The sequence below is a fragment of the Lampris incognitus genome, chromosome 2, assembly GCF_029633865.1.
Source record: "Lampris incognitus isolate fLamInc1 chromosome 2, fLamInc1.hap2, whole genome shotgun sequence".
Taxonomy (NCBI): domain Eukaryota; kingdom Metazoa; phylum Chordata; class Actinopteri; order Lampriformes; family Lampridae; genus Lampris; species Lampris incognitus.
The window spans coordinates 11,310,269-11,336,527 of NC_079212.1; the positions used below are offsets into that span (position 1 = coordinate 11,310,269).

General features: G+C 47.5%; 1 protein-coding gene across 1 annotated transcript; it reads right to left on the reverse strand.

Annotated features, from left to right (window-relative positions):
* Positions 1 to 1,337: 1,337 nt before the first annotated feature.
* On the reverse strand, positions 1,338 to 26,042 carry cd34 (CD34 molecule). Its single transcript, XM_056274539.1, has 8 exons — positions 25,834 to 26,042; positions 10,692 to 10,754; positions 10,046 to 10,374; positions 9,686 to 9,763; positions 6,442 to 6,553; positions 6,196 to 6,248; positions 5,208 to 5,360; positions 1,338 to 3,680 (listed from the first exon to the last, which is right to left on the reverse strand). Exons 1-8 carry the CDS (start codon positions 25,913 to 25,915, stop codon positions 3,492 to 3,494), a joined length of 1,059 nt encoding a protein of 352 aa, XP_056130514.1. The 5' UTR covers positions 25,916 to 26,042; the 3' UTR covers positions 1,338 to 3,491.
* Between the last annotated feature and the right edge of the window lie 217 nt (positions 26,043 to 26,259).

Consider the following 26,259-nt stretch of genomic DNA (forward strand, 5'->3'; position numbering starts at 1 on the left):
TTACATTCCAGATCTGTGAGACCACAGATATGTGTGCACAGTATGTGCACATATGCGCCTTATTGTGCTAGTGCTTGTACGCACACGCAATGCATGCAACCCATTTCTGAAGTTCTGGGATTTTTTTTTTTTTTGTCATGTAATAAAATCCATCCATCCATTATCCAAACCGCTTATCCTGCTCTCAGTGTCGCGGGGATGCCGGAGCCTATCCCAGCAGTCGTTGGGCGGCAGGAGGGGAGACACCCTGGACAGGCCGCCAGGCCAACATGGGGCCAACACACACACACACACACACACACACACACACACACACACATTCACACTTAGGGACAATTTAGTACGGCCGATTCACCTGACCTACATGTCTTTGGGCTGTGGGAGGAAACCGGAGCCCCCGGAGGAAAACCACAAAGACACGGGGAGAACATGCAAACTCCACACAGAGGACAACCTGGGATGACCTACCAAGGTTGGACTACCCCGGGGCTCGAACCCAGGACCTTCTTGCTGTGAGGCGACCACGCTAACTACTGCGCCACCGTGCTACACACGCACACACACGCACACACGCACGCACGCACATATCTATATATATAGACACACAAGACATATCACACACACACATATCTATCTATATATATATATATATATATATATATATATATATATATATATATATATGTGTATATGTATATACACACACACATTTTTTTTTCTTTGTTGCTTAACCACATTGGCAGCCGGTGAGTGCATGATGCACGAAACAAGCTTGTTCTGCTATGTATTAAAGTTTTTTTCCTACGGCCATCTTAATATTCCGCTCCTCATGTATTGAGCACTTTTATCAATACCATTGATGGTTTCTGGAAAAAAAGCTATATAGAGGTGTGTCCAAGGTGTCTGGCTGGGGGGGCCTGGTCTGCTGCTGCTGCCTGGAGCTGCGCCCGAGGAAGAAACACCGAGGGCTGACAGGATGCAGAAGCGGGGCAGGCTAAGCTAACTGCTAGCCCATGCAGACCGGCAGTTCCGACAGGCATTCTGGCATTCGCTCTCTAGGACAGTGAATTTCTTTTCATTTATTTATTTATTTGTAGTTGGATCTATGTGCTCTTGTAGTTTTTGCAGTTTGAGTGTGTTTTTGTCTTGGTGTTGCACTGCTGTGGGCTGGAGGAAACGATATTTCGTTTCATTTCATGTGAGCAGGTGCATGGAATGAAACGACAAATGTCATATATATATATATATATATATATATATATATATATATATACACACACACACACACACACACACACACACATAAGACAATGAACCTGAAAAACAATGCATTGATTTGTAAGTATTTATTTTATTGTTGAATCCAATCTTTTATTTTAGGATGCTAGTAAAATTGAACAGTAACGCCAAGATGTTAGAAAAGAAAAAGGAGACATCAAGGTAAAAAAAAAACAAAAAAAACAACAACAACAACAAAAACTCGTTTATGTGCTCAAACGGTCTTTCGTTCCACTTTGATGAAGAACAAGTGTGACAGTTTGTATCTTTTAATCCCATGTTGCCTCGTTGAACATTGCAGTCCCTCTAAACGGCAGGGCAAAACACGTTTGTTCTGGCGGCGTGAGAGTGAGTTTGTGTGTGTGTGTGTGTTTTTTTTTTCTTTCTTCTTCTACCATATCTACCCTTACTCTACTGTATCATTAGGCCTAACACTGTCAAGGTGCCACGAAAGTACATGTCCTATGTCCTATCCTCAGAAGAGAAGCTACGAAATGAGTTTATTCGGCACGGAAGGGAGCAGGTGTGAGTACACGATATGAAAAGGAGATGAGTAAAAACAACAAAACCACCATTTCACACACCGCCGCTCAAAAGAATACTGGTATTTCACAAGCGCATACATACTAGAAGAAAAAAGAGCCTAACACTGACGAAAAGGACGAGCAGAGCCGACGGAGACGGACACTGGGCAGCACCTCGCGGGCCTCTTTGTGAGTCTGTTGGTCAGTCTAATGGTTTCGGGGCCCACGTGGAGGCTGGGTGTCTTCCTGTCGGCGTGCGACTGATCTCAGTGCAGCTTTTAAGTTCAGCTTGCGGTGATGAAGCGGCGAGTCCCCGCGTGGCTTCATCTCCGCCAGGTGGCGGCGAGATTAAAGCGCCAGAATTGGACCGTCCCTCCCCAACTTGCTCTTCACTTGCACAGGGGCCGTCTGCGAGCCATCACCTTGTCAACCCATCTTATAAACTAGTACAGTTTTCATGCCCAATGTCACATGCATGTTCAACGATGCTACACACACACGTACTTGTAAAGTCAAACAGTCACTGCCAAACGCACACAGGTAAGTAAGAGAAGCCTAGATGTGTGCACGGGCGCACACAGTCTAAGCACAGTGCTGACACAAGTACACACACACACACGCATGTAGAAATGCACATTATGCATTATGCAATGCATTTATGCATGCACAAGTGTGTGCATGCATATAATACACATTCACACACAAATGCAAACATACAGGAACACTCATACAAATTCAAACGAACAAAATATACGCACACAATTTCGAAAAAGCAACAGTACACACACCCACCCACCCACTCACACACACACCCACTCACTCACACACACATACACGCACACACAAAATCAATCAATAAGTCAATCAAAGGAGATCGGAGCCCTATGGATTTCCTCTCTGAGAAGTTTGTAAACAGAGTCCAAGCTGTGATTTTCTTCTTCTCTCTCTCTCTCTCTCGTTGCCTTGCAGCAAATGAAGGAAACTTTTGATTTAAAACTTTGTGCTAGCTTTTTTTTCTTTTTGTCTGTCGGAGGGTTTGCTTGCAGCTTATATGTGATGACGTGCGGGAGCCCAGCCGGGCACTGGCGGCCTGGGGCTTGTGTCTCCAGGCTTCAGTCATCCAGGGAGCCAGCGGTGGTTAATGATCAAATGAATCCACTCCCCTCCCAGTTGCCCGTCTCCTGCCTCCAGCCTGACTGCCATCAACAAAGCAGTGACAGCGCTTTCATCATCATTATTGTTAACATCGTCATTATTATCGTTGTCATTATAATCGCAATTATGATGAGGATGATGATGATGGATCATCATCATCATCAATCATCAGACATATTGGCACCGTTATAGTCATATCATAACCACAGTCATTATCATTACCCAATACAACATAGCATAAACATAATATTTATCATCATCATCGGTACAGTATTAGGTCGCCCGACTACAATTGTTCCTCCTGACAAACTGCTGAGGCAGATGGGACAGTGTACGAGGTGAAGGGGCCGTGATGAAGGGAGCGGCGTGGGAGCCGAGGGTTGTTCCGGATATTCCCTGACGTCCACTGTGTCGTGGGCTCCCTCAGTGGCACCGGATGGAAGGGGAAGGAGACTCGGGGGGTGGGGGGGTGGGGGGTGGAGCTGTTTTGAGTGAGTGTGTGAGGTTCTGCTCTGCGACTAACCGTTGTCCTCTTCACAACTCCGTGTCCGCCGTCTTGGCAGTGGAGTGGCCGTTGGTGGGGGGAGGCTGGGTCTTGGCCTCATCGGGAGAGTCTCCGTTGACGGTGGGTTTCTCCTGGGTTTCAGGGGGAGGGTTGAGTGGGGCTACAGAGACCAGTGTGTTCCCCTGGTTCTCCACGTCCACCGGGTAGGACTCCTCCGCCTGCAAATGCGATACAAATGCACAGGTCAATATGTAAAGGTTGCACAACAATTTTTACAAGACAACACAGCAGCAGTCCTTTGGTGTCAGGATACTTGACAGGGCGTGTAGTACACAAATATCAGCAAGATCAGTGTTTTCCGCAGTAAAATGTCACGAATCTGCTGTACATCCTGTGTACATGCATGACTGCCGTGTATGTCAACACATATACTATGTCAACCACCAATCAGCACCGAGTCACAACTCTGTCAAGAGCATGAACACACAAACCAGTGTAAGCTGTCTTTTTCTCCCTCAGTCTCGTTCTCACACACACACACACACACACACACACACACACACACACACACACATGCATGCTTACATGCATATGTGGTATTCATCATGTGATCTTGTGAGTAGTACAGAGAAGCAGCTGTGTCTGGTCTGGCTTGGAGATGAAACCATAAGATTTGCAGTTTAGAATAGCAGTGGGGAGCATGGTGTGGGACCCTGGATAACACACACACACACACGCACAGACTTTCTACTTGCGTTCTTCTTTCTGTGCTTGTCACGTCTCGCTCTCAACCTTCACCGCTGGCGAGCAGACATGCGAACAGGAGAGCCGAGCACGTAAGTCTCTCCCTGCCAGTACACAGCCTCTCCAACAGCGAGCCCCATGTAGCGCCTCCTCAGGCCCACCGGTGTGTGGATATTCCCTGATGCCCACGAACCAGCCCCCAGCTATGGGTTAAATAGTGCCACTGCCTAGTGGATACCTCGGGGGAGGACTAGGCCACGGGAGTAAACCCCTACACAATATCAACGTGCGCAGTGCTGTTGTGTTGTGGTTTTCTTGCCCTTTTGTGTGTGTTTAAGTGGGAGGGTACCGCTGGCGTCGTGTGTGGCTGCCGCTTCCCCCCTCTCGTAGCCCCCCTTCCCATCCACCCCTGGGTGTCTGTGCTAGGTTTATCTGTTGTCTTGTTTCACCCCGTTTATTGTAAAGCGACTTTGAGTGTTAGAAAAGAGCTATATCAGTTTGATTTATTATTATTATTATTATTATTATTCTTGTTGTTGTTGTTGGCCAACAGCTTTCCGCAATCAAAAGACTGGCGATAAGTTACTACAAAGAAAATGTTCCCATTTTTGACACGCGAGCTCACGAGACTCGCCCAAGACATGGCTAATGTGCAAAATATCAACGAATTCAGGACAAAGGGTTTCTGATTTGAGGTGTCGACAAAAGTAAATTGAACACATGAAGTACAGTAGTTGGGATCATATTGACTTGAAGCTTGATGTAAAATCTGTTTGTGCAACTAAGAATTGACAAAGTTTCTGCAAAACGGACTTGAGAAAGATGCGACCGGGTGTAGTAAAATCGAAACCCACTGTAGTGAAAGATGTTTGGTTGATGGTCAACCCCTATACAGCTGAAAACGTAAAGCCGTACTGTACCGCTAGCTAATGAGGTCAAGAATTTCATCAGACTGTCCAAAAAGATGCATTAGCGTGGCGTAAGCTAACATGTTAGCCTACCAGTCTGATCCCTTTGGCGTCGGAACCACGTCGGGTCTTCAGACAGTAGCCTCCGATGAGTGCAGCTGCCAGGAGCAGTCCGGTGAGCAGCACCGCCACGAACACAGATGAACCCGACGATGATGGAGGCGTTTCAACCTCTGACACTCCCAGCTGTACACACACACACACACACACACACACACACACACACACACACACACACACAACAGAGAGATGACGGGAGTCCAGTGGTGAATTTTGGGATGTATGAGATTTAATTATACCATGGTCATATTTTGTTTCCAGATTTTCGGGTAGATAAATGCCGAAGGTAATTAAAGCAAGAGTTGTGGCTTGAAGATAATCTTGGAGGTTTTGTTCTTAGGGTTGTCATAGTTGTCAAGGCTTTTCTGGGAGGGTCTTGAGGTAAAAGCATCCTCAGGCGGCCTTAGAAAATTCCCTATCCTAGTGGCTGTATGGTTCTCTATCTAATGGTTATTTCAGTACTGCCCTTTGTATTTTTTTGGGGGCGGGGATTTCTCCCCCCTTTTTCTCCCCACTTTTATCTGGCCAATTATGCCGTTCTCTGAGCCGTTCCGGTCTCTGCTCCACCCCCGTCTGCCGATCCAGGGAGGGCTGCAGACTACCACACGCCTCCTCCAATACATGTGGAGTCGCCAGCCGCTTCTTGTCACCTGACAGTGGGGAGTTTCGCCAGGAGGACGTAGCGCATGGGAGGATCACGCTATTCCCCCCCAGTTCCCCCTCCCCCCTGAATAGGCGCCCCGACCGACCAGAGGAGGCGCTAGTGCAGCGACCAGGACACATACCCACCCGCAAGACACGGCCAATTGTGTCTGTAGGGACGGCTGACCAAGCCAGAGGTAACACGGGGATTCGAACCGCCGACCCCCGTGTTGGTAGGCAACGGAATAGAGCGCCACACTACCCAGAAGCCCACTGTCCTTTGTATTTGAACAAGTCGTTTCAAGAATTGTAAACTTACCGAGCCTTTGATATTTTCACCCTGGAGTGCCTCAACCAAAGAACTCATCTGAGCTGCAGGGGGAACAGATTTGCGAAACACATCTTCAGTTCATTGAACATGTTTAGTACTTTGCCATCATGCATATGTACCATGAAACCTCAAGATTGTAAAATGAGGTTAACAGAGAATGATGTGGCTTTGCATGAAGTTGTTGAACTTGGACTGCAGAATGCATCAAGGTCCATAACTGTCATCAACCCTCACCGTCAGGACTGGACACTAGCATTGTGTTTTCCTCCTGGAAGACATCCAGACGACACAGCTCCTTGGGGCACCAGGCTGCAGGGTTAGCTTGGATGAGCCTTTTGGTTTCCTCCTGTTAAGAAAGGAGTTGCATGTTGGGTGGTGATGTTTACATCTTTGTGATACAGCATTCATTTTCTGGTTGTTGATCTCAGTGTCTACGCTGGAAGAGCATCAAGAATGGACTTTACTTAAACACACATCATGGGACGGATGAATCCTTCTTCAACTGAGATTTGGTCAGATCAGTTCAGATCAGATGAACATCTTTGGTGAAAAATCTGCGGTAATCATGGTCGGCATAATAAGCAATATACTCAATCTAAAAAAACAAGCAAAGCACTACAAGAGATTGAGCACCTGTTCACAATTTGTGATAGATTAATTAGAACAGGGTCCTGAGGTTTCACATTTTCCAATATGTCATTCTTTTTTTAGGAAAACATCAAAACCAAGTGTAGTAAATGCACATGTGTGAACCCTGTCCAACTTATCATCTGTACATGAGGGACATTGTGTGTGTAATTGAAACAAAACGCGGTTCAATGGAAAACAGCTTGCTGACCACACCTCTCTTCCACCTTCACCCCGAACTATGATATCACCACGTTGCACAAGCACAGCTTTTGGGACTTGGGAACACTCCCCATTCTGTGTAATGCGATCCAGCGGGCATTAATTTCCCAGTGTGATCCCCGGATCCCTGCATCCTCAATCAGTCTTCCAGTTTCTTGGGAGGAGGCCCATAGCTGGCCTCTCCCATAGCACACGGCGCCTTTTAGCAGAGAGGAACAAACTGTTTCAGCCCCCCCACCCCACCCACCCATCACTCATCATTTAGCCCTGTTCAGCAGATACCACGCAGTAACTCTGTCGTATTCTCGTTGTTTTCCTGTTTTACTCCTCACCAGCTAAACGTTATTTACTGTGCGGGAACGACGAGTTTCACATTCGAGCGAGCACATTTAGCAAGCAGGAGAGTTTTATTTGGGATTGGTATAGGATATGTGACGAGCGAGATCGGTGATGCTCTCAAGCTGTTTTTCATTTTTCGTTCTCTGACATTGATTCCAAAGCACTTTTTAAATTGTATTTCTATTCTTTTGTTTTAATGTGTCTGTAATGTATAAAGCATGTTGAGCTGGTTTTCATGTATGAAAGCGCTACATATAAATAAAGTTTATGATTATTGTTAATATTATTTATGAGTGTGCTGTTATTAGATGTTACTGATAGATGAAGCCCATTTTATGGCGACTTTCAGCTCGACATTAGACAGAGAGGGCTTTTGTTTGTCGTGGCAATTTGCATTATCCACATTCTTGGACGTCAACTTGTTTTCCACTGCTTTCAGGCAACGCCGCCTTGCTGGACCAACTGCATGGGCACTGTGTTTAAAGGTGACTAGTGGATCAAGGCCCTCCATGTTCTCCACTCTCCCTTGCTGTGATGATGAAAGTTGCCTGTGTATGTGTTCAATTAGCCAGCTCTTCGGTCTCCGTGGCCCATGTTTAGTTACAGGTTGAGCCGGAGAGATTGCTTTAGCAGATCGTCCTCTTGGCTCTGTGGACGCGTACAGTAATGACTCAACCAGATTCAGGCTCTGACTGACTGGAGAATGTGGATTTGTAACCGACCTGCTGCTCTGGCTCCGTGCACCCGGAGTAACATGATGTATTTCTCTCAGTTCTAACAGCAACAAGTCATATATAACATTTGATACTCTTGCAACGGGGTGTGGGCTAAAAAGTAGTGGAAGTAAAAGGGTAATGAATTGCAATGATAGTTTGATGGTCCGCAATGTGGTGACATTTTTTAAATTAAATTTAAGTTAAAATGAAGTTTCCTTTATAAATCCCCTCGGGGAAATTCATTTACTGCAAATTAACCCATCCTAACTGTGATCTGTGCAGCTAGGAGCAGTGGGCTGCCACCGTCATGCAGCGCCCGGGACCAACTCCAGTTCTTTTGCCATTGCCTTGCTCAGGGGCACAGACAGGGGTATTAACCCTAAACATGCATGTCTTTTTGATGGTGGGGGAAACCAGAGCACCCGGAGAAAACCCACTGCCGACACGGGGAGAACATTCAAACTCCACACAGAGGACGACCTGGGATGACCCCCCCAAGGTTGGACAAACCCAGGGTTCGAACCCAGGACCTTCTTGCTCTGAGGCGACAGCGCTAACCACTGGGCCACCCTGCCACCCAAGATTTCTTGCTGCATTTCATAAGATTTATTAAAGGCCATCAGCGGGACTTAGGTGTATCTCTGTTATCCTGCTGCTGCAAAAACCTGGAAAATACTACTTTCTATTGCATCAGTACTGTTGACTGTCAACGTGCTAGGTGCTATTAAACATGCCTGGAAAGAGAATTGACTCTCTGTTGTCATTAGAAAACAACAAAACAGTACAAAACAAAACAAAAAACCCAGCCAGAGTGAGGCTCTATCCTAATGTGACCCGTGATCCTGAGAGCACAGCTGCCCAAGGAGGAAACATCAGTCTTCATCTTAATTTGTCTACTGCCAGGAACACGACCTCAAGATTTACGACACCTGAAAAATGTCTGAGAAACGAGCTGCCTTTATCGAGGCCTGCATTTCCAACGGTGCCTCTTTAAAACGTATAAATCTGCTCCCTATAAAGTGGAGCAAGCCACTTCCTTCGGAGCCAAGGTGCAAGGGGCCAGATAAAGGCCTGTGCAAAGGAAACGTGCAATTGGAGGAGATCGGTCTGAGCTGTCTCTCGTTTTGTTTCCCTGTGGGCCCGGATCATGATAACATCTCAGCCGTTGGCTGCACAGCTTTGCCTGAGCTTGGCAGAACCCGAGGGGAAGCTACATGTGAAAAAACTGAGAGACAGACAAGATGGAGCACTCGGTGGGATTCAGGGGAGGGCCTCTTGAAAAACGACTTATGTTTATTGAAAGCCACATATTTCATCATTTGCTCAAAAGCAATGCATTCAGGTAATAATTTGCTCAAAAGCAATGCATTCAGGTAATAATTTGCTCAAAAGCAATGCATTCAGGTAATAATTTGCTCAAAAGCAATGCATTCAGGTAATCATTTGCTCAAAAGCAATGCATTCGGGTAATGTTTTGCATACTGTTTTTAAGTCTGTTTAATAAGAGGATTCTGCGTTCGCTGCATGTGAGGTGAAATCAGTCTTCTGATATTAAAAAAACTTGCGATACTCACACAGTCGTTTGTTGTCACTACAGCCTTGATTGCAGTGTTTTCGTCGAGAGCTTCCTTTTCGACACAGTTCACCTTAGGCTGTGGGGAGAGCAAGTTGGGTCAGAATAAGACAGATAACTTTGTCATGCCTCTATACTACTTGTGTGTCTGATTTATCTTCTCAGCTATGGTTATGTACTGTGGAATCAAATACGTCGATAACAGCGCAGCAGGTTGTTGCAGATGGTGACCCTAGACAATATGAACACTAACATGGTCATAATCTCATTTCTGATGAGTTGCCTGATACAAGCATGACGTCAGAGGTCAGTAAGTTGAAGACTGCAGTAGCTACTAAGTCAGGGATAGGTATTTGCTCACCACCACTAGCTGAAGAGGAGCCTGTGTTTCAGGGACAATGCTGAGGACAGCTGGGAGATCGATGGCTTCAGCAGCCTTGGTCTCAAAATCGATCGAATCAGCAGAGACAGCAGTGGTCAAAGAGGTGCCGGAGGTCTCTGCTCCAGCCTGACTATCAGCATTTGGTACTGTGGGGGTACCACTTACAACAAGCACCGGGCCTGAACTAGCTTTAGGGTAAGGAGTGGCAGGAGTGTTTCCGGCGATTGACGGTGTGGCCACGCTGTCATCACCAGGTAAACCTGCAGTAGTGGCGTCTTGATGTTCTGCTGCACTGGCATCCGTGGTCCCTGAAAACCCAGGGCGATCACAAAAAATGAAGATTGACACTTATTACAAGCACTTTGTAATGGACAGGTCAGCAAATATTATGCTTTATCCTGAACTCCTTCTGTACAACTTGTGTAAATGGTTACGGCAAACATGAAAACACAAAGAACACTCTACATGTTGTCGAAACACCTTGATTTCTGTGATCAGAGCCCAAAAAGATGTTAACATTTCCCTCTGTGAATGTGGGGGGGGGGGACGACGAACATCTTGTTGTTCACCATAATGGTCTCAGTTGTGTAAGACTGTGAAATGCAGAGTCATCGGTGGCCCCTACCTGATACAACACTGTCGCCAGAGGCAGGGTTATCTGTGGCATCAGCTTGACACATCACCCGATCTGTCACATGGAGAGAGAGAAGAGCAAATGTGTTGGCCTTGACGTTCAACAGATCAATCAGTGCTGAAAAGTGCAACACATATAATAATAATAATAATAATCATTACATTTATGTAGCACTTTTCTAGACACCCGAAGCACTTCAATTCGAAAGGGGTAACTCACTTTAACCACCACTGATGTGTAGCACCCATCTGGGTGATGCACAGCAGCCATTTTGTGCCAGAACACTCACCACACATCAGCTTGAGGTGGAGAGGGAGGAATCATTGAGCCAAGTAATGGGGGGGGGGGGGATGATTAGGTGGCCAGATAGAGAGAGCCAGGTTGGGAATGTTGCCAGGACACCGGGGAAGCCCCTACTCTTTGCGGTAAGTGCCATGGGATCTTTAATGGCCACAGTGAGCCAGGACCTCGGATTAACGTCTCGTCCGAAGGACGGCATCTCCTACAGCACAGTGTCCCCGTCACTGCACTGGGGCATTGGGATTTGATATTTGTTGTTTTTATTAGGACCAGAAGGAATGCTGCCCCCTACTGACCCACCAACACCACGTCTGGCAGCAACTCGGTTTTCTCGGGTGGTCTCCCATCCAAGCACTAGCCAAGCCCATACCTGCTTAGCTTCCGTCATTTGGCAGAGCCAGGGTACAAGCCCCAGAGTATATAAATGCTTCTATGATCTTTGTCTAGATGAATAACAGTTTGTAACAGTTTTTTTTTATTTCTGCCAACAGATATCAGGCTACCTCAAAGTCTTGGGTATTGCATCACCAATTGAGTTTTGGGTTGGGGCTGACAGTGCAGTTGTGGAGAAAATTTCAGAGAGTGGCACTATTACATTTTTTGGCCAATGGTGAAGTTGTGCCTTCTAAAGGTCTCATTGAATGGAAAGTATGTCATGTTCACAGCTAAAACACGGGGATTTAGGGCTTAATCAAACTATCGATTTGATTCACTTATAAGAATAGTAAGTCAAATGTTGTATAGGAAATCAAACTTTAATGCCTTCTTTCATAGCCCTGATTTTTTTTTTTGGAACACCATATTGTCCAGTAGATGATAAACTCAGCTATTGCAAGCCTTTTATACCCCCCCCCCCCAAGAGCGGCAGGTCAATGTGAATCCTCCCAAAACATGGCGGTTTTCCTGTGTAGGGATGTAATAGCTGGGGATGAATCCTTTAGCTCATTGGTGGTCAGTTTGTTTGCACAAAACGACCCGGGCGGAGGGTGGGTTAGAATATCTTGGCCTGATGACCCAAACGTTAATCCCGGGCCACTGACGCCAAACTAATTTTGCCTGTTTGCTCAGGAGCCCCACCTAATTAATAGCAAAAATATCTGCTAATTCTCTGTCTGCAGCCTGTACAAATAAACTGCTGCATTAAAAGGCTGTGGCCTCCTGTCTCTGCACCTTTCCTCTGGGAGATATCTCCTTTCTAGAAAAAGATTAGCGTCAGGCTGGGTGGTGTGAGGCATGAGGAATGCCTCTCTGGCTCGGTAAGGTGAACATTTTTTGACGCACTTCCCAAACTCATAACTTTCGAATGCGTGTGAGGTCAGTGGATGGATAACGTATAGGTCGCGGCTGATTTAGTTTTTGCAGGCCCGGGACATAACAGTACGTGATGTGATTGGAAAAGTGCTTAATATTTATTTGCATGCACAACTGAAAGGAAGTTCTCTGCCGTTGATGCATGGCTGTTAGGTCACTGAGTCCTGTTTTTGGAGATCTGGCCACGTGTTGCAGTGAGTTGGAAGATTGCCTGAGAAAAGTGAACGGCAGCTAACAGCGATAGCTGACAAAAGGCATTTTAAGCAGCAACACAACATGCAAAAAAAAAAAAAGGGTTTTAATCACCTGTAACAGAACACAAAATCTTGTTTGTTGAGGAACGCCAGTACTATAGAGGTAGTCCCCGGGTTTCGAACGAACGACTGATTTACGAACAACGCCCATTAGCGCGGGAATGGGGGGGAGGGCTGCAGCTCCCCCTAGTGGTGGGTGCAGCCCTCCCGGTAGTGGCAGGTGGCTGTGTAACATCTTAGACCTAACAGTATGCCTAACTTTTCCTGACGTACAAATGCAAAATAAATAAATAAATAGAACATAGCTTTATTTTAAACAGTGGGCGGGGCTGCGTGGGATGTACATTTTTTAATGATAAAGCGAGTAAACACTCCATTCCAAATCTGCTACACACGCACCTTACAAACACAACAATGACGTCATACTGTAGCGACCGGGGGAGGCGGTCGCTCTGACTGTCGGCGGTTCTGCGCTGGGGGAGCGCAATGGCTGATGGGAGTGTTGATGTTAGATTTAAAATTGTGTTTTAATGATGTGGTGTTCATGTTGTGGTTATTCTTGCGTTGTTGTTTTGGGGGTTCGACTACGGTACAGACTAAGTAGGAGACCGTTTACTGACTAACTGACAAGCTGCAGGCCGAGACGCGCTGCGTTAAGCGGCCCAGATCTCCGAACACGGAGCAATGTCCCCGCATTGATTTACCAACTTGTGAGCAACTCCATTTTGTGTGTAACCCCCCCCCCGCCCCCGAACAATCCCTTTTAATAATAGCATCCGGATAATGAAATTAATTTAGGGCTATTAGCGAGCAAGCATCTTGGAGCCGCAAACTTGTTGTCACCGAGGTTCAAGAATGCAAGCAGACATTCCCTCCCAGAGTGCTGGCCTCATTCCTCCAAGGTCAATATCGGCCTGAACCCGGTACACACCCACATAGACATCCACCACACCCCCGTTAAACCAATCAACACATGTGATCTATCTTAACCACTTTGGTAGGTTTAGAGAAATCCATTATGGATATCTGAAGTCTGTCCACGGCCTTGCAATGGGACTTCTCCTAGTGACCAAGTATAAAACAGTGAGGAGACATGCGCTCCTGAGTGTAAAGTAAATGTTGTCATCGCTAAGCACTGTTTCAGTGGCGTACTAAATTGATAAGAGTGTGTCGCTCCTCATACCCCATGCCCTTCTTTACATATAGCCAGATCACTCCGGTTTGGCACGCAGCATGGGTTTCTGACCTGAAGTTCATGACGTGTGTAGTATATAATGTCCTGTGGACACTGTAGTGAATAAATATGATGACAGAATGAACTCTTAACACAGTCAAAGGTATAAGCACAGAATTACTGATGAAAAAAATAAACAAAACCGGAGTCTACGCACACCACTAAATCAGACCAGAGATGTTTCCTCTGAGCTCTCAGATGGTGTTTAAATACACTTGGTATAAGAAAATCTTTCAAGGGGAAGGACATGTAGGCCTGTGATTATCCCCACTAGACCCCACCATCCCCCCTCGAATTTCTTATTTATTTATTTTTTAAATTGACCACTGTTCACATCGGTGGGTGTTCAGCCACTTTTCTGGGATCAAATCTACTACTACTACTACTTTCGGCTGCTCCCGTTAGGGGTCGCCACAGCGGATCATCACTTTTCTGGGATCAAATATGACCATAAATTACAAACGAGAGTCAACATCCAACCATTACAATTATTACTATTCAATTATTGCTATTATAATCCAATTATTGCTATTACAGACTACTTATTGTACATCCATTAATCCTGCAAAGTCTTAAGACTGATGAACCACGGTGGTTTTATCAACCCCAACTGCCTCAGCAAGAACGTTTCTAATCTTTATTCCCCCCCCCCCTCCTGCCCTTTTTCTCCCCAGTTGTACTTGGAACCATTACCCCACTCTTCTGAGGTGTCCCGGACTCTGCTCCACCCCCTCTGCCGATCCGGGGGGGGGGGACTGCAGACTACCACATGCCTCCTCCGATACATGTGGAGTCACCAGCCGCCTCTTTTCACCTGACAGTGAGGAGTTTCACCAGGGGGACGTAGCGCGTGGGAGGATCACGCTATTCCCCCCAGTTCCCCCTCCCCTCCGAACAGAGGAGGCGCTAGTGCAGCGACCAGGTCACATACCCACATCCGGCTTCCCACCCGCAGATACGGCCAATCGTGTCTGTAGGGCCGCCCGACCAAGCCGGCGGCAACACGGGGATTTGAACCGGCGATCCCCGTGTTGGTAGGCAACGGAATAGACCACCGCACCACCCGGACACCCTAACGGTTCTAATCTCATCAAAATTATGGTGCAATTAGAGAAAATGCTTTTGTGGTATACCACTGCCATTAATCAGTAAATGCAGCTACAGTGGATTTAGATGTTGTGTGTATTTGTCACCACCATGATGCAGTGTCTAGCGTAGTGTCTGGATTTTTCTTTGCAAGTTTCTACCTCCTTGTAAGGACGTAAAAACTTGCAAACAAATGTTATGCGTTACGTCAGCCTTTCCCTTGATTACTAGCTGCCAAATAGCCATGATGATAGAAAGACTAGCAATGTACACCAATCCCAGTAAAAAAAAATACTACCCCCCTGCCATGCACTTTATCTTAACGGTGCCGTCGGTACACTGAGCAGAGCAAATCATGTATTTTAACTGGCTCTAGTGGGAATATGTCCCGGATGTTTAACTGTCTTACTAAAACCTTTAGTTTCCCCCATTGGCCCAAAGCAACTATGTTTGTTAATGTATTAATTTATGAGGAAAAATGCTGTCTTCGCCTCGACACCCCCTCACAAGAATACTGTGGTAACTTGGGTTGCACTTCATGCACGATTCCTTTGCTTGCTGCATGAAAGAGGTCGAAATTGGCAGCGTTGCTTTACTCGAATGTTTTGGTTTAAGTATTTAGTCCAAAACATTTTTTCTTTTAGTATTGTCTTGGCTTGTTAAATTAGTTATATTGCCTAACTATGATACTTATTCATGATGCAACCGTTTTGGGTGCCCCAGTCTTCCTAGAGAATATTCATCTCTGCACGAATGCATGAGCACGTATGCATGGATCAGACACTGCATACACACATGCAGACGCACGTATCTAAATAATGTGCAGGATCTTACCTACACGTATACGTGCAAACTCGCACACCCACGTGCACGTGCACACGCCGCGCATGCTCCACACAACTCACCTCATCGACTTCACATGCCTTTACTGTGGGCACTACGACAAGAGTTTATTCACTGCAACCCTACAGCCATGTGGACAGAGACACCTCAGAGAGCTGGGAGGGAGGCGTATCACCCAGCCTCCAGCCGACTGCCTCACCGCCAACATGAAGTCTTGAGACCTCTAATCTCTACACAAACACAGGGAAATATACATAACCCTCCTACACCACCAAAACAAGACCTTGGCATCCCCCGGAGAGCGTTTTGATGAGCTCCGAGAGCATGAAGCCAGGCCTCTGGACAGAAAACACAACTGGACCCGTGAAAATCTCTCGCCGCTCTCTATTCTCTTCACTTACTGGACTACATCAGAGGGATTCCCCGCCGTGGTTTTGCTCCCCGCAGCTTTCATCATGGGTTTTCCAGCCTTTTGACAGATCATGGGTTGAGAAGAAAAACTCTGACATGGGCCTGACATGATGAGGGTCAGTTCAATTGCTGCATCCCTATGTTGTCCAGGGTCAGACCACTGAACAACAACTTGACAGGACGGATCATGCTAGAATTTGAACAACATCCAAAGTTGCAGTCGTAAATCACCGAAATACCACAGAAACCAATCAAGTGGTTTATGTCTCTAATGCCTTGTGTTGATATAGTAGTAACCTTTTTCCCAGGTTGGTGTCTCACGCTTTGGTGTGGTGTATGGGTGCGTGCCTGTCAGGGTGTCAAGGGAAGTAAGATAGCTTTCCCCTGAGGTGCAGGGTCAAGGGGAGGTTTTTTGGACAGAAAAAGATCCGAACGTAGGATGGGGCTCTCATAATAACATCAGCATGTAAATTGATGATAAGAGACACCCTTTCCGCACACTCCCCATGTGCATTTGAGAGAGTAACTACTAAGTTGATGGTCTATAGGTCCATTACAGTACACTTCATGGTTTCAGGGATGCATAAATTTTGCTCGGATGAAATAACCCCACTGTATTTTTATGTCAGTTACACTGTAAACGTATCAGATGTCTCCCCACAGGTCCACAAATATGGCGGTCATATAATTCCTTGGAAGCATGTCAAGAATTTCACAACTGACTGCAATAGTTTTCATATGAAGACAAGGATGAAAGAATGCCATGAGAGAAATGATTTGGCTTTCATCCCTGATCCCATGAATCACCCCCTACAGTATGTCTGTCCACACTGACCATAAATAACAGACCTGCAACGCTCACATTCACACACACACAAGGGGGGAAAAAAGAGATAATTGAACACCTGGTTCTGCTGATTTTCACAACGAGAGAGAGTGGATAAATGTGTTTTTGTCAGACCTGTTGCCACAGGAAACGGGGTTTCCGTTGCAGACGTCGGGGGCTGAGCAGTTGGTCATTTGCCATCAGAGTCACTGATATGAGGGAAGAGGACCAGAGAGGGACAGGGAGATGATAAGGTGGCGGTGGGGGTGTCTCGTATTATCGATTTAAGTCCCAATGTTGTTGAGAGAGCCTATATAGCCTACATTTGGGTCCGTTTTCCTGCAGACAACCTCCCCTTGAGTCTCCTCTTTAGAGAAAAGCTATACTTTATGGCGGTCTATTCTGTTGCCTACCAACACGGGGATCGCCGGTTCGAATCCCCGTGTTACCTCCGGCCTGGTCGGGCGTCCCTACAGACACAATTGGCCGTGTCTGCGGGTGGGGTAATTGGCCAAGTACAATTGGAGAGAAAAGAATGGGGAAAAATAAAAAGCTATACCTTACTCCCCTTTACACCCTGACAGGCACACCCGTACACCACGCCAAAGTATGTATGTACCACCAGACAGGAGAGGCACTAACCACTCGTTGTCTTTGGTGGGTCACATCTGCAACTTTGGATGTTTTTCCGATTGTACATTGGTGAGCTTCTCATAGCACCACCCCAGTCTCCACCCTTGAGGTCTCCCGACTGGCGACATTACTGAGGCAGAAGTGGAAGAAATGATCTCATTAGGCTCCTGATCAGCCCCACTTTCACAAGTAAATTCAGAACACTTGCAGGATTTGCATAGAGGTGCAGAAGATAGGTGAGTTGGGGGGGGGGAGATAAACGACAAATGTTTGTTCTACAAGTTGTAAAACACACTATGCGTCGGGGGCACCTCGGTGGCTCACCTGGTAGAGTGTGTACCACATAATAATGCTGAGTCTTTACCATAGCGGCCTGGGTTCAAATCTAGGCCCGGGCCCTCTGTGGCATGTCATCCCCTCTCTCTCCCCTGCCTTTCCCATCTCTCTTGACTATCGCTTTGTGATAAAGGCGGAAACTGGCAAGAAAATAATCTTAAAAAAAAAAACACACTATGCGTTATAACCAGAAAACAGCAGCGGTGTTGCTGAGTAAAAAAAAAAAGGGGGGGGGTGGGGAGGGTACAGGCCAGAGCAGCTGAGGTGATAACAACTCTGGTGATAACTGTCTGGTTACAGCCAGAGGAAAGATAAAGGAGGCATCTTGAAACCATCGGCCCGATTGTGGTAAATAAGATGTGTGGGCTGAAACACTCCATCAAGCTGTTTTATGTCCGTGTCTGCCTCTTTGTTTGTGTGTGTCTGTGTGTGTGTGTGTGTCGGTGTGTAACCACTCATATGCAGTGTATGAAGACCATGCTCAAGCAGTTGGCGTGTGACAGGGGATCGTGTTGATTTTGGTCATTTGGCTCATGTGAAGGACTTGGCCGTGGGGCCGTGGGGCCTCGGGGCCTCGGCTGAGGCCTCCACGGCGCGTTTGGGACAGAGGCGTCAGCAAGCTGCATGTGTGCCGTGTTTACGCCTCCCCACGCATCCGTCTGCTTCTGTCTCCTCGCCCGCCTGCTGCTACACCTCAATTACAACCAACTTAATTCAGGCTGATTGTGTGTGTGTGTGTGTGTGTGGGGGGGGGGGGGTTGTGAGAGGATGAAGGATATCCGTGTGAGGTTTTTTGAATGGGGGTTATTTGGTCCTGTACTCCTATCTGACTCGTCACATCCTCGCCTCTAACTCATCCGTCGTCGTCTCTCCCTTTCTGTGCCGGTCCTCTGGGGCCTGGCTGTCATTGTGGTCGGCCCTGTTCACACTTCACGTCCTCGCAGCGCTGGGATCCACTGTGAGGGTGGAGGGAAACTGCAGCAAAAACAAACATTGTCACGCCATATTGAAGTGTGTGTGTGTGTGTGTGGGGGGGGGGTTTCAGAGAATAAGAACATGCCGACAAGTCTTTTTTACACATTGCCTTTGTGATGAGGCCTGCTTCCTCTCTCTGAGGAGGCCTTGTGAGAGGAGGAGGGGTGCAGCTGCAACAAGTCCTTCTAGGGAGCCCCCAACCCCATTCTCCAAGTCTAAGGGGAATGGGCCTCAGCCCTTAAGCTTAGGGCTTCCCATCTGTCCTCCACCCAGGCCACAGAGACAACACCTGGGCTGTCACCCACCCCACTGCACTCGCCTCCTGTTGGTTATCTAACTCCTTTCCTATTTCCAGATGTCTAGTGCAGATCCTGATGTCTCCCTCCTTTCCCCGTTGCTAGACTGTCCCGCTCACCTCAGACGCAGCCTGGAATTCCTCCAGTCCCCCCCCCCCCCAACGTGTAACTGAGGAGGGTGGACTGACCAAATGATCCCGTCTAACCAGGGAGGACAGCGTCCCATTTCCGCATTACAGAGAATACCAGCTGTTCAAACTAATTGGAAATGTGCCACCGAGGCGATACATTGACGTGGCCACATCAGGGTACAGAATGCATTCCCACGTCTTCCGACCCTCGCAGTTGCCGGAAAGAGAGCCAGGCAGACCAGCCTGGTCCCACTGCTGAATGTACTGACTGTAACTGTAGTACGCAAACTGCATACTGTCCTTTTTTTCCTCTTGTGACCAGACAGCCTCTGCAAACACTAATATGGAAATACACAGCATGGGAAAAAAAAAAACCTGGAATGTACTATCGGGGTACCGAACGTGAGAACTATTTATGTTTTTCGACAGACTGGTGGCAAAAGTCGACTTTTCCGCCCAACCCACGCCTCTGGTGTTTTCAAACAAAACACAAGATGGGGCTGAAAAAAGATTAAATGGAATTAACAGCAGCTCTGGAATGTTATCCATACACATCCCAGGACAGGATATAGCTGTCATGGCACGCGGCATGCACTGACCCCTCGGAGCTGCGGAAGTGAACATGCAGGGGGCATCAAATAATACCCAACAGCCGTGGTATCCAGACCCACACTATCCATCTGCAGACACCGCCACCGCTGCCGCTATCACCGAAAGCTAAAATAAAAGGGGAGAATCGAGCAATGGGATTTTCCCGTTACACCGCGAGATGATCATGCGATGGGATCTTTATCCCTGTTTCTGACAGCAGCGAACGACCGCTGTTACATTCACTCCCTGATTTGCTCATCAAAATACTTTCGACGGACCGCTGAAACTGAAAACCTTTGTTTCCGAGACAGCCCATCCATTTTATTAGCGAAAGTTAAGTTGGGAACACCAGCTGCTTTTAGGGGGGGCTAAGGCTGCTAGCTAGCGGCTAGCCCCGCTCTGTCAGGCCTGGCCCTGAGCTGCAGCAGCAGATGTTCGTGGATTCATTCCAACTGCCTCTTGACATGAAAGTGTGGAGTTGGGAGAGGCTGTAAAAGGATATCTAAACGTATAGCCCTCAACTATCTGGCTCAGTTCAACGTTCAGAATAAAGAGCCACAATAGAGAGAGGGCAGAGGTAGACTAAGAAATCATGGGAAAATTCTGCTCGTGTTCCTGATCCGGTTCAACCCTGCAATTTTCCACTCAAGCACTGCATATAACATGCATGGATATATTTGAATGTGAATTCGGTCCTCCTCGCAATTGCCAAGGGGAACATAGACAGGATGCAATCTTCTGTTTTCAATTAGGCAGAATAAAGAGCGGCCCCGACGACTGAACATTAATTACCAGGAGCAATTATTCTGGCAGTCAAAAGGCCTCAGCCATGGCTCATTAACTGCTTTTATTCCCGAGGGTAAACATCATGCATTGCTGTAGACACGCTCGCTGTCTCCTCCAGCGCGAGTTGTGCGCTACGCCCACCGCGGTCCTCCGGGGTTCACTAGCTGTGATGTCACCGTAAGCTGTGCTCCATCAAACAGGACGATTGCGGAGTTGACGCTGACCTTTCAATTCCGAGCTAACGCAACTGTGCCGGGCTGATGAAACCGAGCTGGGCTTTGCTTCCAAACCAACGTTGGGGAATTTTAGACGGATCTCCGAGTCGTTCAGTGATTTTAAACATCGGTTGGCATCAGTCTGAGTTGTGATAGCTGGAATTTCTCACCCTCGGTGCCGGTTTCCCCCATTGAGATTACTGTCTTGAAAATGTGGGTGAAACAGGAGGAGAGGGTTTTTCTCTCTCCGTTTTGCTGTTCGAGTCCAACCGCTGTAAAATTGCAGCAGGGTGCCCAGGGAACAAGGAACAATAAGCTCACCAGAACCGCTGTAATTGGAAAAGGAAGATTTGAATGCTAGCACGGGCTCTGCTATTCATTAAGACTGTTAGGTAAATATTGTTAGTAGAGAATCTATTTCTTCCTGTCGACTCCATTCACTGATGATCATTTGGGCTACGGTACCACTGATTTAGTTTTTTTTTGTTTAGTTTTTTTGTTTATCAGTAATGAGTTTTAATGGACTCCAAATGGAGAAAATGAAGAATTTGGTAAAAAGAAAGGGAAGAAAATGACTGACGGACATCTTTTCTTTGTTATGGTGAGTGTGTATATGAAGCCTGGAGGACAGAGTATTGCAGGATGGGATTCTTTGTGAGGATGTTGTTGATTTCAGCTTTATTCTAACAAGCCCCCCCCCCCCAACCCCAACCCCCATCGTAAGATATCGCTGAAGCAAACGGCAGTTTGATGGAACACAGTCTCCGGGTTCAATTACTTTGCAAGCTCTCTCATGGTTCTTCGGCCATGACTTTTTGGACCCAGGAGGATACACACCCTGGCCTGACATAAGGCTGCTATCTGCCAAGGCTTACGTAAAAGACCCACACCCTCCAGTGAATGACGCGAATCCAGCCTCAGCATCACAACATGGGACCGAAGGAATGCTGGTCAATAGCTGAGGGCTATGAGAAAGAGTGGCAATACTCCGTCCATGTTTATGTTGGCAGTCACAGCCACTGTCTGGGAAAGAAAATGCTGCACATTCATATGGAGCAAGATAAGGCTACGGATTGCCGCTCAAGCCGAGCCGATGGCGGGCCTCGCTCCCCCGGACCCCATGCTGTCCATTAGCTTTTTTTTTATCACGATCTTCACACTTTGTCAAACAGAATCGAGGAGCCTGAAAGATCATGTGTTTCGCTGCTGTGTGCCTCCTTTGTGACCAGATGCCTCCAAACTTAATGGTTCATGGCATCCCGAAGACTCGGCTATGTCAGCGGAGATGAATACACACTCAGCGCGCACACTCGGGCACACGTGTACACACACACACACACACACAAACACACACACAAAGACCATTTTTGGAATCTCCCCACTACAAGAATGTGCATAATAACTTTCTTCACTCGATTCTTTGGACGTGTGGTGTATCTAAACAGCAACCGCTATTGTAATTGCCAATTCTAGTACGCCTCGGGCACCAGCTCAGAAATAAACATCAGCGGTAACAAGCTGAATTGTGAATCTCGGCCCTCAAAACGCTTCTCCGGGTTTTCCCCCTAAACCCTGGAGAAAGATAGCTTATAACGTACTCCGAGAGGCGTCGGATGACTTCATCCAGCATCTCGGACCGTGCCCGTCTCAGCGCTGCATATTTCTGCGTGTACATAACTGCTGAACGAAAGCCATAGGAAGCGGGAACATAAACCGAATCTGCTTATCACGGAGACAGTTTGATTGGCTGGCTTAGTTATGATGAGGATGTTTGCTCCGCCAAACACATTGAAACACAATCATCACTCAGCGGCATCAAAGAGCCCCATCTGACTCATCCTGTCCCCCCCCCCCCTTATTCTCTCCCTCCTGCCCCCCCCCCCAACACCCCTGTTTGTGTTAGTGGATTTAACCTCGGAAAACTGAACCGCAGAGTTTGCAGCGGTCGCTCGTGGCGTCCGATCCTACACAATACACGTGGAAGTGGATCTCTGCGGTGCAGGAAACCCGGGTCTCTCCATCATTGTTGTTGCGCCTTATCGAGGGAGTGGGACGTCCACCCGTCCGTGTTGTTTTTGCTAAGCTCGTGGAACATTGCACGCTATCTGACTCCATATTTATTCCCGTTTGGATGAGTTGTGAGCCCGAGGTCTCTGTTATTGGACTTTGTAGCTTTTCATGACTTCCAGGCTTCTCAAGTGGCCTGTGTGTGTGTTTGTGTGTGTGTGTGTGTGTGTGTGTGTGTGTGTGTGTGTGTGTGTGTGTGCGTGTGTGCATGTGTGTGTTTCATGCGTGTTGTCTTTTTGAAACAACAACAAAGGGTGTGATTATAATGGGCCGGCGATCAGCTGCCTTTCCTTTCGGCTTGGGAGGAGTAATCACATCGCAGCTACCGAATCCGATGCGGCATTGATTAGACCTCCTGATCCTGAGCAATTCCCCGCTGACGGAAGAACAACCCACAACAAGACCAAAGCCGTGTTGTGCCGTGGGATTGCTTCTTGATTTGTTGTGACATCCTGTCTATACAGATCCTGACAGCTATAATGCACCATGGAATATAAAAGTTGTGTGAGTCTGGATAAGGCGGGATATCGAGAACCTGATGAATGACCTCTGACCTATGCACCCCTAGAGGGACACAGTCCGAAAGTCAAGCAAAACTGCAAGCAAGGCGACAGATGCCTTATTCTGACATGCATGGTGGTTGGCAGGAAGTGTAACATCAGTATTGGTCCCACAGACGTGCATGGGGTCAGTATAGAGGTACTGTACAGCTGTGCAGGGGGTGGTGCAGTCAGTGTGAGGCAGGTATGCCCACGGCTGCTGGAGATTTTCCAGGCGGGTGTTCAGAACCACATGCTAACCACACCACTGCAAATTTACACCGCGGTGCCACTTGGATACATGTGTTGGCAGTGTAGCAAGTGCGTGTGACTTTGGCTGGGTATGGCGAGGAATCGGGGAGGGGTTAGCCGGGGATAGCTTTGTGATAACGGCCTCATGTTGCCCCTAATGAAGCTTTCGGAATATGTCGGCTAGAACCTATAAATAAAGGCTCAGAGGTCCGTGTAATTTTCGCTATCGCCATTCGGTATCTGTCTGTACGCTGCAGAACAGCAGAGATCAGTTCAAATCTGAGTCCCGGTATGCCCATGAGCTGTTTCTGTAGAGGCGGTGTGGGCGGGTGATGTGACTGCGGGAAGTGGTGTCAGCTGTTAATGCAGTACCAGTGAGAATACCATGGTAGGCTACCTGTATGAGTTTTAAAAACATTAAAAAAAAACAACAGAAAATGGTGGTCATAGTTGTTGATATAATAGGTTATTTTTATTGCCTTAACTCATCCATATGTCACGTCCGGCCTTTATTTCTTTATGGGAAGAGGGGGTAGGGATGTACAGTAAAATTAGATTTCCATGTAAATCTAATTACCGACCGTTGGGCTGCCCCTGCAGATGGTACGAACTGTGTCTCAGTAACGTGCACATTACAAGCATGTTCCACTGTCTCATGATCGTTTCCCTCATAAAGTACACCCTTGTTATTTTCATCATCCTGGGTAGTCTGACATATCCTGCCTGGTCCTCCCAAAGCTGGTCCAAAACCCTTTACTGCCCCTATATGCCCACAGACGGGGGCCCTGACAGCTCTGGGGAGATCGTTATGTTCGGTCGAACCCGAACCAGTCCCCCACCACCACCACCACCACCACTGCCTTTTACAAGCGGCAAGACAGTAACGCCGTTCAAGCCATACATCACCCTGCAATTAGCACGAGGCTGGACTGGTTTGGAGTGGACGGCCCAGTGAATCCCCTCACAGTCACGTCATTCTTACGTACAAGACAGGGAGAGGAAACACCCAAAACAGTGTTGTATCATATACATTTGGACACACACACACACTCACGCACACATACACACACACACATGCATGCATGCACGCACACACTTGTGCACGCCCCACACACACATGCATGCATGCATGCACACACACATGCACCCCACCACCACCACCACACACACGCACAATCCTCTTTATGCACACCAACTGCGCACGGGGCGTCAAGCTAGCAGAGCTGTTTTTGTCCCCTGCTGCATTAACACATGTGGTGTGGTCATTTCCTCGTGTCCAGCGCACATGTTTTTTAGCTCAAACACTCGTACATAATTATGTTTTGCACCCACATAACGCACAAAAGAACGCACGCACATGTACACACATGCACATATGCACACGCACACACAACCCACATATCCTTTTCACTGGTATTGCGACAATATACTGTATATTTGTTGTGGTCCCAGTCTGGTGCGGCGTGAGCATCACAGCGAGCAGCATCACAGCGGCATAACCCCAGATAGAAAGAACAAGCCTTAAAGAGCCCCCATGTTTCTTAAAATGGGGAAAGTACATCCAATATAGAGGCTTTCATCCCACACACACACACACACACACAGGCACACACACACACACACACACACACACACAGCCTAGCTCCACCCAGGCACTGCGGGACATAGTGCATAATTATCCTCAACAGCAACTTTGGGCTTGTGAGCAGACCTCTTTGTGTCTGCTGCAGCAGTCTTTTACCTTCCCTCCTTTTGTCTGTCTGCCCAGATGTTGCAGGCTACGTCACGGCACAGCCCAGCACAACACAACACGACACAACACAACACAACACAACACAATACTATCGAGTGACGGCCTAACACGTTTGATGCACACACATCTGAATTACAGGGCTTAGACCACGAGGGTCTTCTTGCAGCTCGTCCCCATCACATGGAAGCAATGAGGGAACAAAAGACCCCCACACACACGTCCTATCAGCCGCTGTGCGAGAGGGAAACTTTCCGAGCGGAGCGGGCGGCCAAGAGTAAGAGACGCGGTACTTACTATTGAGCAATAGACTGTGGAGCACCAGGGCTAGAGCCACCCCTCTCCAAAGCCCATTCATTCTCCACATGGAAGCAGCCATCCTCCCTGGTCAGCGCAGCCGGTGTGAGCGTCCCCCTGCAAGAGTGTGTAAGAGCTGGGAAAAAAGGGTCTCTGAGTGAGTGTGTGCGGGCCTTGGGGAGTTGTGAGTTTCCTGTGAGGTCTGTGTGTGAGTGGGACAGACGGATAGGATAAAGCCCTGGCTTGTGTTTTGCTGCCTTTTATGTAGCCTCACTCCTTTGCCCCCACACACCCCTCTCTCTCTCCCTCTCTCCCTCTCTCTCTCTCCCTCTCTCTCTCTCTCTCTCTCTCTTTGCTGTTTCCACACCCCTTTTCTAACTGGCTGGTGTTAGCCCCTTTCCCCATGGCAGCTGGTCCACCCTCCTC

Coding starts and splice junctions, on each gene's coding strand:
- cd34 (XM_056274539.1), bottom strand. CDS start 25,915: ATGGCTGCTTCCATGTGGAGAATGAATGGGCTTTGGAGAGGGGTGGCT. Junction 10,375..10,691: donor TGGCGACAGTGTTGTATCAG/GTAGGGGCCACC, acceptor CTGGGTTTTCAG/GGACCACGGATGCCAGTGCA. Junction 5,361..6,195: donor GTGAAAATATCAAAGGCTCG/GTAAGTTTACAA, acceptor GTGTGTGTACAG/CTGGGAGTGTCAGAGGTTGA.